At 36.9% G+C, this 14,643-nt stretch overlaps 1 protein-coding gene across 7 annotated transcripts in view; it reads left to right on the top strand.

The window, feature by feature from the left end:
* The window catches only part of CAMK2D (calcium/calmodulin dependent protein kinase II delta), a 315,871-nt gene that overhangs the window by 100,589 nt on the left and 200,639 nt on the right, over positions 1-14,643 (top strand). For all 7 annotated transcript variants that reach the window (XM_007999632.3, XM_037991198.2, XM_007999628.3 and 4 more), the window contains exon 3: positions 8,481-8,540. In XM_007999632.3, coding sequence (XP_007997823.1) covers positions 8,481-8,540 — 60 coding nt within the window. The remainder of the gene's footprint in view (positions 1-8,480; positions 8,541-14,643) is intronic.

Genomic DNA, 14,643 nt, shown 5'->3' with positions numbered 1-14,643 from the left:
GGTGCACACCACCATGCCCAGCTAATTTTTGTACTTTTTTTTTTAGTACAGATGGGGATCACCATGTTGGCCAGGCTGGTCACCAACTCCTGACTTTGTGATCTGCCTGCCTGGGCCTCCCAAAGTGCTGGGATTACAGGCATGAGCCACCACGCCCAGCCGTAATAGTTTTAAATGGTACTTTTGACAGATGGTCATCTGTTTTGTGTGAACTCGGTCTGATACCTTGTTTCCTAATGCCATCTGGAAGTTCTGATTTCCTCCTCTGCAAAGGCCTTGACTCTGACCTACTGAATATTGCTTGGATCCTCTTTCTCCTGAAGGGACATGTCTTGGCTATCTGGCCATTCTACATACCACTCTCCTCTTCTTATGCTTCCTGATTCACTCCTCCTGCCTAAATCCTCTGGTGACCTTCATAAGACAAGTTTCATATCTTGGAACATGCAATGAGTGGTGTAGCCATGTTAATAGAATGACAGACACACAAGCAGACAGAGGCACTCTCATGAGAGGAAGACAGCAACACCATCACAGAAGGTATGATAACTGAGGGGAGATCGCTAATGTCAGGTAGAGCTACGAGGGTTATAATCAGGGTTTCCTGCCCATCTCCTTCCTTGATCTTCCAAAGGAAATCTACAGTCCACCAATAGTCTCCATTCAACACCATACCTCCTCCAATGTACCCTGTTCTGCACAATTACGCTCCCACTTCCCCCCGGCCAAGGGATAAAAGCTCAATTCAAATTCCCCTTAGCCCATCACCTAGAAGTAGTATAAGGCTTACTAAGAGGGTCTCTTGAAACTTCTATTAGATCTTAGCAGAGTATGCCCATCTCCTTCTTAATAACTATGTAGATAGTTTATATTATCAGACATTAAATAAACATTTATATGAAAACATTTTATATAAGTTAGGATTCACTATAGTTTATAATTTTAAAAGGACTACAATAAGTTGTATCTTCACTTAAATTGCAACTGAACAAGAGCCCTATAAGATGTAGATTTTGCATTACATTTTCATAATTTTGTGTAAAGCATTTTTTAAATAACAGATATAATGTTATATCTCTGAATGGATGCTATTATTGAAGTGGAAGAGGGAAAATACTTTCTTCTGTAGGATAACATAAGAATGGTGCCATCAGATTTCAATATTTATTCCTTTACAGTCCTGTGAAAGAGAATATATTATACAGCAGCTCCCTCTTAAACAGTTTTATGATAAACTATTAATTAGAAGAGATATGTTTCAGGTATGCAAAATGAATGAATAAAAGAGTATAGTAAGTTTGTATATAAAACTGGACAGTTTTATTTATTTACAAATTTTACACTCAGACAAATAATAGTTTTTTTCTATGTTATTTATTTTTGAGATGTTTAGCGTATACTGTAAAACTGAATAATTTTGAGTTTTTGTCCATATTTTACTGTATTGAATTTGTCTCTTTCTGACCATAGATACCAGTGGTTCTCCCACTATTTCTGTTATCAGTGGCCTCGAGGGCATCATCATATGATTTTATGAAAAACAGTTATTTTTATAATATATTAGGATACATGTAAAATAAATAATTTTTGATGCAGTTAATATAATTTTTAATGTATCTTTTAGGAATTTAGTTTTTTTAAAGTTGTACACATTTTTAGGCAATAATAATGATAATAATGTTGATAATACGATTTTTTGAGGACCTCTTTTGTTCCAGATACAGTGCCTGGTGCTAGGTATTTTATGCCCGTGTTATGTAAGGAACTTTGGAAAGGTCAAGTAACTAGGACACCTAGCTAGTAGTCAGTGGTAGAACCAGGATAGCAATTCTTGTCCAGTCCACTCTGAAGCCAGAGGTCTTTCCGTTTCTCTGGCTTGTCTCTTACAATGTGTCTAGTGTTCTACAAAATTAGGGACCTTCGTTATGGGTTTTTATTCCTCTGCAGTCAGTTGAAAATTCCATTTTCCTCCATAGGTGAAACTGCAGAAAGAAGGTAAAATGAAGTAGAGGCTTGGTTCTTTTTTCATGTAATTTTTTTTTTTTTCCAAATGATGGGGTGGAGCTTCTCCACAAGGAAGCCATGGTTTCCAGTCCATATAGAATCAAGGTTGGACTCATATCATAATTCATAATCTACATTTGTATGAGCTTCCTGCACAGAATAGACTTTCAAAAGGTTTCACTTCTAAGTTAAGATACAGAGACTTTCATTCTAAATTAAGACGTAGGAGTTTTCAGCATCTGTATCTAATTCTACTTCGCCATGAAAAGAACATCATCCTATATAGTTGTAGGATCTTACTGATTCTTCCAGGGCATTGTGGGCAGCAGAAGGACTGGTCCCTAATGTCAGAAAGAGTCTAGGTCAAATAGTTAAAAATTCAAATTTATGACACAATGGCATAGCATAGTTTTGTAATATTTAATTATGAATTTTTAAAACTTTTTGTTAAATGGATATGACAGCTTTAAATTTATATACATCCTGTTCAGGTTTTGTAGTGAAATGGCTCTTTCCTTAGCTCCTTCTACCTTGCAGTCTGGTTTTAAATGTGACCTACTTAAATGGATAGATTCTATATTCTTTCTAGAGGAATGCCTCATTTAGTGAGACACAATTTCTCTAACAAGAAAAATGCATTCAGAATGTAATTCCAAAGCCTCCAGGAAAAAGGCCTCTGAGTAGCTACATTATAGCGCTCCAGAATCCATGCACTAAAAAGTACATCTTTCTTTTAAGAGAGGATCTCTAGGTTCTCACTTCCAGGTTATTTATTTATTATATTTATTTATGTATATTTATAAATATTATTTATTTATTATATTTTTATGCTTTTCTTTTCTCTGGTTCTCCATTCACAGCAATTGTGAAAAAAGAAGGGGCATTCGTCCTTCATTCATTTATTCAGTCAACAAACATTTATTGAATAGCTATTGTGTGTACCTGAAACTGTTTTATGTACTGGAGACATTGACAGCACTAACAGCTGACAGCAAAAACTCATGAAGAGATTTAAAAAAAAAAAAAAAATGTAATAAGCGGATGCAACAGTATAAAACTTCAAATAGTTTAGGTACATTTAGTTTTATCTTCCCCCATTCTGAGAATGAGTAGCCAGCCAGGTTTCTTCCAGAGGGGCAAATACAATGTCTCTTACTTGAGACTGTAGTTTCTTGTAAATGAAACATATGAAAAATTTCAAAATCGAGTTGGGCTGGTTGTCATAAGGAAGCCAGGGAGGGAGGATTAACTTGCCCTCAAAAACAGATCTGAGGCATTGACCTCAAACTGGAGCATAAGGCCAGGAAATGTCAGGACTAAGGAGATAAGAATAGGGAACACAGCAGCTCAGCAGCTTAACCTGACAAGCCGAAAGGCCAGTAGGGTAAAAATTAGTGATAGAGCTGGATTTTAAACATTCCATTTTTCATGCGCCCATGGGCAACTCCTCTGTAATTTTGATATAAGATTATTTTGGGAGTGGGATTCTCTTTGTGGGGAGGGGGAGTAGAAGAGTTAAACCTTCTTGGCTGTGGCAAACTCAGGCCTTCCTTAGGTTTTATGCTTATATGTGTGTGTGTGTGTGCCTGCATGTGCATGTCTGTGTATGCGTGTATGTGTGTGTGTGCATGCGTGTGTGTGTGTGCATGCGTGTATGTGTGTGTGTGCATGCGTGTGTATTTGTTGGAAGGGGCAGTAACTGACCAGTTATGACAGAAGGCAACCCCTCCTTTTGTCCAAACCCCTCCCTTGGCACTTGGTAGGTAGTGCAGGTACCTGTGGGTTTTCACACCTCTGTAGCCTCTGAGTACTTCACTGGATTACAGCAGAGTAATAATTAATGCTAATAATGAGGACTCAGTGGTGTCAAAAAAGATGAAATTCTTTTATATATGTCATTCATGTAAGAAAGCAATGACTGTTAGATCTTCCCCCAACTGCCTAATGAGGTTAATATTTTAATACTTGGGTATTTGGAGGAGTAAGTAAGTACTTTTGAAATTTGCTTGTTGGTAAGAGCTTATTCCCTGATATTGCCAGAGTAGATATATTGTTGCTTTGTATAGCTTTAGTGATATTTCTATTGCTGTGTGAAAGTGAATCAGGGTAGCACTTTAATTTACATTTGTGATCAGGAGTATTATTTTACATAAAGATTAAAATTTGATTTGGAACAGGAGTCAAGAATTTACTTCATTAGGTCTGAATTCACATTTTCCACCTCATTCGAAATAAAATATTTTGTAAGTTAAAACATATCTTAACTGGGAAGTAATATTATAACATTTCACCGAAATTCTCAAGAAATGTTTTAAAATCCAGAAGTCTTTCTACTGGTAATATTATTCCCCCACTGACTTCATGTCAAAACCAAATGATGATGTATTTTCCTTAAGGCATTGTTTATATGCCAGGTCTTCAACCATATATTACTAACAGTATGTACCTTATCAGACCTGATGAGATTACAGCCCAAAGAGTTATATTTGATTCATACAAGAGTGTGGACTTGAGCTTCAAAGGAAAAATAAAGCCAAACTATTATAGTTCAAGTACTTTAATAAATATTAAATGATAAATAAGGCTGGTTCCACACTAGCTTCAGGGCCTGTGGATAATAAAAGAAAATCTTCAAATGGTGCCAAACAGTATTATGGCTGTCTTGCCTTTTATAATCTGTCTTTATCGCTCACCACTGTAGTTGTCAGAGCTGGGAATGATGAGGTAGGATGTATAATTTTTGTTGCTGACGGAATTAAAAGTAAAGGAGACTTTAAAAGTAATCTATCTCTTTAGCAGGATAAATACAGAAATGTGCTTTTTGGTAATACTGTAATAGGTATTTAATCACTCCTCACCTACCTACTCTCTCTGAAAGTCAAGTTGTGAACTTCATGTTAAATGTGAAACATACCAGGTGATATCCATTTTCATTATTGTTAATTTCTGGTTTTAATGGAAACTAGAATTTAGTCATATCATCATGTTTGGGATGTCAAAACATGTTCCAGTGGGAGAGTGCAGAATGCCTATGATTCATAGAAGGTCACTAAGTTATGTGATTATATGGAAGAAAAAGTAAGTGAAGCTGCTTTTCAGAGAAAGCCCATCAGTACTATTGTTATAAAGTCTACTGTGGGCTGAGCACGGTGGCTCATGCCCATAAATTAGCTGGGCAGCACTTTGGGAGGCCGAGGCGGGTGGATCACCTGAGGTCAGGAGTTTGAGACTAGGCTGGCCAACATGGTGAAACCACATCTCTACCAAAAGTACAAAAGTTAGCTGGGCATGGTGGTAGGCACCTGCAATCCCAGCTACTTGGGAAGCTAAAGCAGGAGAATTTCTTGAACCCGGGAGGCAGAGGTTGCAGTGAACCGAGATTGCGCCATTGCATTCCTGCCTGGTCGACAAGAGCTAAACTCTGTCTCAAAAAACAAACAAACAAACAAACAAAAAACTGTGGCAGACAAATTCTAAGATGCCCTAATAATCCTGCCTCCTGTTGTTCATGCCCTTATACATTGAAATTAGGCCACCCTAGGTTTTTTTCCCCCAACCAATTGAATATGGAAAACATGATGGGATATCACTTCTGTGATTAGGCTAAATAAGATAGTGACCTTCCCTTTTGCTTACCATACTCTTCCCTTTGGTGACTTTGATGAAACATGTTGCCATATTGGCACATACAAGGAACTGAGGGCATCCTCCAGCCAACGGCCAGCTAGGAACTGAGACCCTCACGTCAACAGGTCCTGTAGGAACTGAGTACTGCCAACAATTATACCAGCTTGAAAGGAGATCCTCAGACTTTAGATGACACCCCAGCCATGGCTGACACCTTGATTGCAGCCTGGTGAGAGACCCTAAAGCAAAGGGCTCGGTTAAGCTACGGCCAAGTTCCTGACCCACAGAAACTGTGAGATTATACATGTGCGTTGTTTTAAGCTCCTAAGTTTGAGGTGTTGGACACATAGCAATAGAAAATTGATACATTAGATGTATTAGTTTGATATGGCTACCACAACAAAGTACCACAGACTAGGTGGCTTAAATAAGCAGTTGTGGAAATTTATTTTCTCACAGTTCTGGAGGCTCGGAAGTCTAAGATGAAGGTGTCAGAAGCATTGATTTCTTCTGAGACTTTTCTCCTTGCCTCGTAGATGCCTGTCTTATCCCTGTGTCTTCACAGGATCTTCCTTCTGCGCATGTCATGCACTAGTTCCCCTTTCATATATAGACACCAGTCATATTAGATTACAGGCCACAATAATGACTGCATTTCAACTCAGTCACCTCTTTAAACATTCCATCTCCAAATACAGTCACATTCTCTGGGATCTGGAGATTAGGATGGCTTCATATGAATTTTATGGGGAAACAACGGTTCAGCCCACACCGATAAACTATATAAAGTTTTATAATTATGTTTATAGCAAAAACTCCGTAGAACTTACTGTCTGTAAAGATCTTTTGCTTCCTTTATATTCTTTATTTTAATATAATTATGTATTTCTCGGATGATATATATATATAAAAAATCACATAGTTTAGCACATATATTTGCATATCCCTGTCTCCATAACAAAATTCGAATCTCTGTAAGCATATGTCTTTCGTATACTTTATTATTATTATTATTATTATTATTATTATTTTTAGACAGAGCCTCCCTCTGTCACCTAGGCTAGAGTGCAGCGCACGTTCTCGGCTCACTACAACCTCCATCTCCCCGGTTCAAGTGATTCTCCTGCCTCTGCCTCCTGAGTAGCTGGGATTACAGGTGCCCACCACCACACCTGGCTAATTTTTGTATTTTTTTTTTGGTAGAAATAAGATTTCACCATGTTGGCCAGGCTTGTCTTGAACTCCTGGCCTCAAGTAATCCACCTGCCTCGGCCTCCCAAAGTGTGGGGATTACAGGGGTGAGCTACTGTGCCCGGCCTCTTTGCTATACTTTAGGTGTAACACTTTGCAGTATTTATGGTATTGCTGTTAGAGGCATTTTCAAAATCTACCTTTACTTTTTTGTATTTGCTTGTATACTTCTAAATAAGTTGGAAGTAGCTTAAGAGTAAGGACTTGTTAAAAAGATAGGGAGTTTGAAGAATTTACATTTATTTGAAGTAGGTATAATTTTAGATAATGGTAGGTCCAGAGAATATCTGTCTTTGTATTTGGGAATCCAGATATAGTGGAAATACACTGTCAGAGACTATCTAATGCTGGGCTGATTTATTAAGACACTGTTTTTTTTTTTCTTTTGACACTTTGAGTTATTAATAGCACTGTATGTGTTTAAAATATTTTTCTAAATGGCCAAAAAAATCTACATTATATACAACAGTTCATTATAGCATACACCAGTGGTTCTCAAAGTGCGTCTGCAGACCCAGGGAGTGCCAAAAACTCTCTTAGGGGATCTTCAAAGTCAAAACTATTTCCAAACTAAAACCAAAACATTATTTGCCTTTTATTTTAAAAAGTGTTGACATTTTTATATGTGTTGACATGTGTTGCATCATAAATGCAAAAGAAACAGAGGATGAGATTGCTGGAGGCTTTGCATTAATCAAGGCAGTGGTGTTAAACTACTGGTATTTGTATTTTAAAATAGGGATGATAATATTGCCAATATACGAGGGTTGTTTTAAGATTTAAATCAGATATTTTGTGTATAAGTTTTCAACTAATGACCACTATACACTGCTACCCTTATCAGCAACATGTGTTTCTACCATGTTTCTGTCTCTCACTACCATTTATTTTGTGTTGTGATGAGTGATTTTGGTTATGTTTATGTGTATATGTACCGCCACCAAAAAATCAAAGAAGAATATTAAGATAATTCTTAAAACACAAGTTTATAGTGGTTCATGTTTCTTCAAAGAAATGTTTAGGGAAACATAGAAAGGTGAAGATGAGCAAGCAATTAGGGATTTTTGGAAATCTTTGATATTAGGAAGAGCATCATAAACTTAGGAAGTTGAACCAACAATTGTAAGGAAAGTGGTTAACAGAGCGTATGACTGAACAGAGAACATTCTCCATTAGGGATAAACTATAATTACCTGATTTAGCACTTATTCTATTGGCAATTCAATTTCCATATATGCATCCTCTGCTCTAAATCGGTATGTCTATATTGGGTTATTTAACTTGTTACAATAATATATACTTAATGTAAAAATGAGAAAGAATAGTATTGTTTTGTGCAATTTCCACTATTTTCCCCAAGTCTAAATTTAGCACTGTTCTATACTGCACTCTGTCAAACATCAAGTCAATGAAAAATAAAATTAGATTGTTGAACTATGTGCTATTCACTGAATTCTAAATTTGAATTATCATTGTTTCAAAATGAAATCAAAGGATAAGTAAATGCAAAGGCCTTATGTCATTTTGTTATGATGTTTATTGTGTTTTATTATTTTTTGCTTTATTTATTTTTGCCTTATTCTGTTTTTTTAAAACAGATCATCAGAAACTAGAAAGAGAAGCTAGAATCTGCCGTCTTTTGAAGCACCCTAATATTGGTGAGAACATATTTTTAATGTTTTTAAAATGTTAATTTAAATTTTTATGTTAATATACCACAATAAAATGCTAATTTGATAATCTAGAATATTTATAACTTTTAAAAAATAGGTTCCTAACTTTCAATCTTGGTTACATTTGATTCCTCAAAGTTTTTCTGTGTTTGTTGTTTGTTTTTTGATACAATCTTTCAAGTAGAAATGTGAAAAATTAAACTAAGTTTGTAGAAACAAAGATACTAAATTAATTAATAGTGTATGTTTCCTGTTGCGCTGAAAGTTGACTGTATACCAACCAGTGGAAAACCTGAGTGTAATTTAAAGAATAAATAAATAAATTTAGGTAATCCCTGATTATATTAGCTTTATTTTAACCACATAATTTGGAGTCTGCTATGTTAATGAGTTCAATGTCCTTTCTGTAGAGTTGTATAAAATGAAAACAATAATCCTTTACCTAATTGGGAAAATAGTTGTGAAGGTAAAAATGAAACAAGTATAACAATTTTTTGAAGTTATATATATATTTTTTCAAAAGTTTATGATTATGTATAAACACTTTAAAAAATAATATAAGGTCTCATTTGAATAGTGCTTTTATGTGTCTTTAAGAATTGCTCAGCTACTGCTGCTGAAGTATAGAAAGACAGGATTTATGTCATCACTTTAGTCAGCTCAATTACATTCCATATATTCTGTTAAAAGTTTACTTTAGGCCAGGTGCAGTGGCTTATGCCTATAATCCCAGCACTTTGGAGGGCTGAGGCAGAAGGATCGCTTGAACCTAGGAGTTCGAGACCAGCCTGGGCAATATGGCAAGACCATATCTCTACAAACTACTGAAAAAATTACCTGGATGTGGTAGTGTGCATGTATGGTCCAAGGTACTAGAGAGGCTGAGATGGGAGGATCGCTTGAGCCCAGGAGGTTGAGGCTGCAATGAGCCATGCACTTCAGACAGCCTGGGTGACAGAATGAGACCTTGTCTCCAAAAACAAAAAAGTTCACCTTATAGTTACTGATTTGATTCCAGAAATAGTAAAGGACTTCAGAATATTTATCTCTCATGAATTATAAAATAGCATAACTGTTTTCAAAATTTTTAAAAAGTGATGAATATAAGAAACAAAGAAGAAAAACACAGGAAAGAAAAAGTAAATCCAGAAATATGTGTAAACTAGATTCTGTGATAATAGGTTTGATTATTTTGGAAAAATGTTACTGTCCCAGCTCCCTCAATTTTATTGTTAACCTAAGTATTTCTGATCTAGAAGCAGTGAGAAAAGGGGTAACAGTGATGTAGAATTTGCAAAATCTTTCACTGAAAAGTTTACAGGTGTTTCAATTTTTTTTTTTTTTTTTTTTTTGAGACGGAGTTTCGCTCTGTCGCCCAGGCTGGAGTGCAGTGGCCCGATCTCAGCTCACTGCAAGCTCCGCCTCCCGGGTTCACGCCATTCTCCTGCCTCAGCCTCCCGAGTAGCTGGGACTACAAGCGCCCGCCACCTCGCCCGGCTAGTTTTTTGCATTTTTTTAAGTAGAGACGGGGTTTCACCGTGTGAGCCAGGATGGTCTCGATCTCCTGACCTCATGATCCACCCGTCTCGGCCTCCCAAAGTGCTGGGATTACAGGCTTGAGCCACCGTGCCCGGCCGCAGATGTTTTAATTTTATGTGTAGGAGCATTCAATTTCTATTCTTGCTTTGACGTTTTTAGTATCCTGCACTTAGTGGGTGCATCTTAGGGTCTTAAGTGAATGGCTACTATGGGTAAAAAAAAAATTGTAACAGTGGCAAATTCACCTCTATCATTCACTCACTCAACAAGTTACATTTCTAGGTGTATAGTAGGAACAAAACGTACTGCCAGCTGACTAAAAGGAACCTCCTGGTTTGAGGAGAGAACAAAACAACTCTGACATATAAATCTACCTCTTTACAAGCATTTTTTTCTGACAAAAATTTATGGCATTTCTTGTTTGGCTGTATTGGTTTGCTAAGACTGCCAGTAACAGAGTACCACAAACTGGGTGGTTTAAGCAACAGAAATTTGTTTTCTCATAGCTCTGGAAGCCAGAAATCTAAGATGAAGGTGTTGTCAGGTTTGGTTTATTCTGAGACCTCCTTCCTAAGCAAGTAGGTGGCTGTCGTCTCCCTGTGTCTTCACATGGTCTTCCCTCTGTATGATGTCTGTGTCCTCGTTTCTTCTTGTAAGGACACCAGTCATATTGGATTAGGGCCCACACTGATAACCTCATTCTCACCTAATTATCCCTTTAGACACTTTATATGCAAATAATACAGTCACATTCTGAAGTATCAAGGTTAGTATACCAACACAGGAATTTTGGGAGGACATCATTTGCCCATAACATTGGCTAAAGAGAAATTACCCAATGAACCACTATAGTTCAAAGATTACTTCTCTTGCTCAGGTTTAAGATAAAATCAAATCTTTGTTTAGTGAACTTGCAATTCCGGTGCAGAAAGTTGTTATTTGTTTGTTTTGGTTTGGTTTGGTTTGTATCAGGTCCTCCTATGAGACTCAATTTTTGTGGATAATGAAACTAGTTTCTTCCATTTCCTCTAGGATACCAAAGTCAAACATTCGAAAAACTGCCAAGGTAAAACAAGAACTCTTTTCATTCTGACACTACATACAGACTAAACTTATAAAAAGAGAAAGTGTGCTGGGGAAAGTTCTAAACCTTTGTGACCTAGATAGCATCATCAACACCTTCTGACACGGTGTACATCTTTTTTCGGAGCTCTGTAACAGCCAAAGGTCATAATTCCTTGGTTACCTCACTGGAGGTTTTCTTCCATCTTTTAAGGTTTCAGGAGTACAAAAGGAACTGTGACAATTTTAGGTCCTTGAACCCTAGGACCCATTTCTAACCACAAGAGAGATTTCAAGTGATCCTTTATCTCAGGGTATAAATCATAGATGGATTAAATTTATGAGACATAATCTCAAAAATTATAACACTGGCAAATTCACCTATATCATTCACTCACTCAACAAGTTACATTTCTAGGTGTATAGTAGGAACAAAACAGACCAATATCCCTGCCCTCATGGAGCTTGCATTTTTGGGGGAGACAGACAGTAAACAAAGCACTGGGTATTAGATGGTGATAACTGTTGAGGAAAAATAGGAAGCAGAGAGGGAAATAAAGGGTGTTGGAGTATTCCAATTTTAAATAGTTGGTCAGGACCATTTCATAGAGAAGGTGAAATACATTTGAATGAAGACCTAAAAGATGGGAGGAAGGAAGTCATTTGGCTCCCCGGGGCGGGGGCAGGGAGGAATATTGTAGGCAGAGGGAACAGACAGCCTGCATAAGGGCCCTAAGGTCAGTAGATTCTACCAAAGCTTTTTATCTAATGAGAGAAATAGGGATGAGTTCTTTTTCATTTGATCTTACCTTAACTGATGAATCTCCATGCCATGTAATCTGACGGTGTTGTGTTTATTCATGTAAAGAACGATTTTAAAACAACATCCATAACAACAGTGACTGTCATAAAATAGTAAGCAACAGCCAACAAAGGAGGAGTGTTTTAAAGACAGATGCCATAAGTGGACATCTGCAAATGCATTGAAGAGTAGTTGAACCCAAGGTTATGAGGGGAGTACTGCAGGAAGAGATCATCTCACTAGTTAACAGCACCACATGAATCACTAGTACTCAATCACAACTGAATCAGATTACACAGGGAAAACAGCATTTGCTCTTGATTTCCCTGACATAGGTAATGTGATATGTAAGTAATATCAGACTCTTATCCTCTTTTCCCTTTTCTCTATTTTATTATTTGCTTGGTTTTAAAATCAGCTAGGCTTTAGAACTTTAAGGAAGGAAATGACTATTTTTGACAGTTTTTTCCCCTGTGAAAAGGTGCTTGTTTCATTTTTATATTTGCATGTGTCTTTCTCTTGGCACAGAATCACTAATCTTGAAAACTTGCAGCAAGTAAAAGGTTCCTCCCAAAAAAACACATTTTAAACCAACTAAAAATGGCGATTCATTAAACTACTTTTTTTCATGTGTTATTTTTTATGTTTTTCTGATTTTAAAAGTAATACAGTTAGTGGAAAATTTGGAAAATACAACATTGTATAAAGGAGAAACTGGAGGGCTCAACTTTTAATATTTGATTTCATTTTTTCCTTTTTATAATAAATCTTATATATATGCTAATTTTCAGCATTCTGTTGTGTACATTTTCATACCCCTTTAGATATACTATGAAAATGGTCTCACCCAATAAAATTTCTTGAGTATATAACCATTGGCAAGCTTTGTTCTAGGCTATATGCACTGATGATGAAACAGTGACTGAGAGAGACAATGCCCCTCTTTTCCCAAAGCTTTTCATCCTAGCGTACAAACAAAACACCATAATAATGTCATAAGGATTAGTTCTATGCAGAGAATTGAAATAGGGTAATTTGATACCAGGGGACCGGATAGCTACTATCAAAAACAAACAGAGCCAGACACCAGTTAAAGCTGATACAGATTTTATTTTATACTATTGCAATCGGGGAAAGAACTGAACTTCATTCCAAGCACAGCAATGACAGCTGGGGATTTATATTCAAGGAGCAGAGTGAGGGGGTCAGTGGATGAAGATTTTTAAGAGGAGACATCAAGGATAGGGAGATTCTTGCTGAACTGGACTAACAAGATTCTTGCTAAAGGCAGGCCAAGGACTTAGACATTAAGGGTAGAGAATGAAGACCTTGATCAGATATCAAAGGTGGGAAATCACTTAGTAGGATTCTTCATTTAGACTGGCTTCTGAAGGTTAGGGACATTGCCCAAGGATGAGATCTAGTTGAAAAGAGGAACCTGCCTGATGTTTGGTTAGGGAGAGAGTCTTGGTCACTGCTTTAGAGTGGCTTGTCAGGCAAGATGTATCATTGGAAGTCACATTTAAACTGATATCTAAATGACAAGTGGAAGCCATCATGAAAAAGAGAAAGAGTTTCAGGCACAAAGAGCCCTCTTTGTTAGGGGAAAAGTGGGGAAACCAGTAGATGGACTGCCTTGGGGGAAAGGGAGTGACTGAACAGGGTAGGTAGATATTTAACCATGTAGGGTTTCGTTAACTAGATTTGGGAGTTTGGGTTTCATTCTACATGCAATGGGAAACCAATAGTAGGGTTTTAAGCAAAAGTGTATCATAATCTGCTTTGCTGTGTCTGCTGTGTGTAAAATGGTTTCCTAGTCACTTGAGCACAAGTGGGTACATCAAGCTATTCTCCTGCCTCAGCCTCCCGAGTAGCTGGGATTACAGTCACGTGCCACCACACCCAGCTAATTTTTGTATTTTTAGTAGAGACGGAGTTTCGCCATGTTGGCCAGGCTAGTCTCGAACTCCTGATCTTAGGTTATCTGCCCACCTCGGCCGCCCAAAGTGCTGGGATTACAGGCGTGAGCCACCATGCCTGGCCAGTTGTCTTCCATTTCTAATGATTAAGCTTGATTGAGTTGAATAACGCTAACTCTGTTGTAGTTAAAGTACTAGTAGACTACGAAGATGAAAGAGACCAAAAAATGACCAAAAAGATATCATAATTTTAAAAGACAAATAATTATGTATGCAACTGAAATATAGTGTGATTATATAGTATAATGAAACTATTAATAAGGTGCCATGGGAGCGCCAACATACAAGCTAAGAATCTTAACTGAAATATACTGGATGGTGAACAGAATTTTGCCATAAAGTTGTAGGGATTGGACTGAAGAGCATTATAGAAAGACAGGCCCACAAAAGAAAAAAATAGAGTTAAAAGTCTTTGTCACACTTGAATGACTGAAAACTTGTAATGATTGGTATACTATGTGTGTGTGTCAGAAATAAAAGTTGATTGAGAGTAACAGTGGAGAGTCTGGGAAGGAATTTGATTTTTAATCTGGTGAAAATGAAGAATTAATTTAAGATTTATTTAGTCAATTCATAATTATATCACTTTTTAAGGACAGATTTAGTAGTAATAAGCACAATTATGTGGTGTCAGGAAAAATTGGTGTTGAAAGAGCATCTGAAAGTCTCTGGAGTGAATGTAGGTGTAAGGCATGATGAGTTCCTC

Source organism: Chlorocebus sabaeus, chromosome 7, assembly GCF_047675955.1.
Source record: "Chlorocebus sabaeus isolate Y175 chromosome 7, mChlSab1.0.hap1, whole genome shotgun sequence".
In the NCBI taxonomy this organism is placed as follows: Eukaryota; Metazoa; Chordata; class Mammalia; order Primates; family Cercopithecidae; genus Chlorocebus; species Chlorocebus sabaeus.
This window is presented reverse-complemented; position numbering and strand designations above follow the sequence as displayed.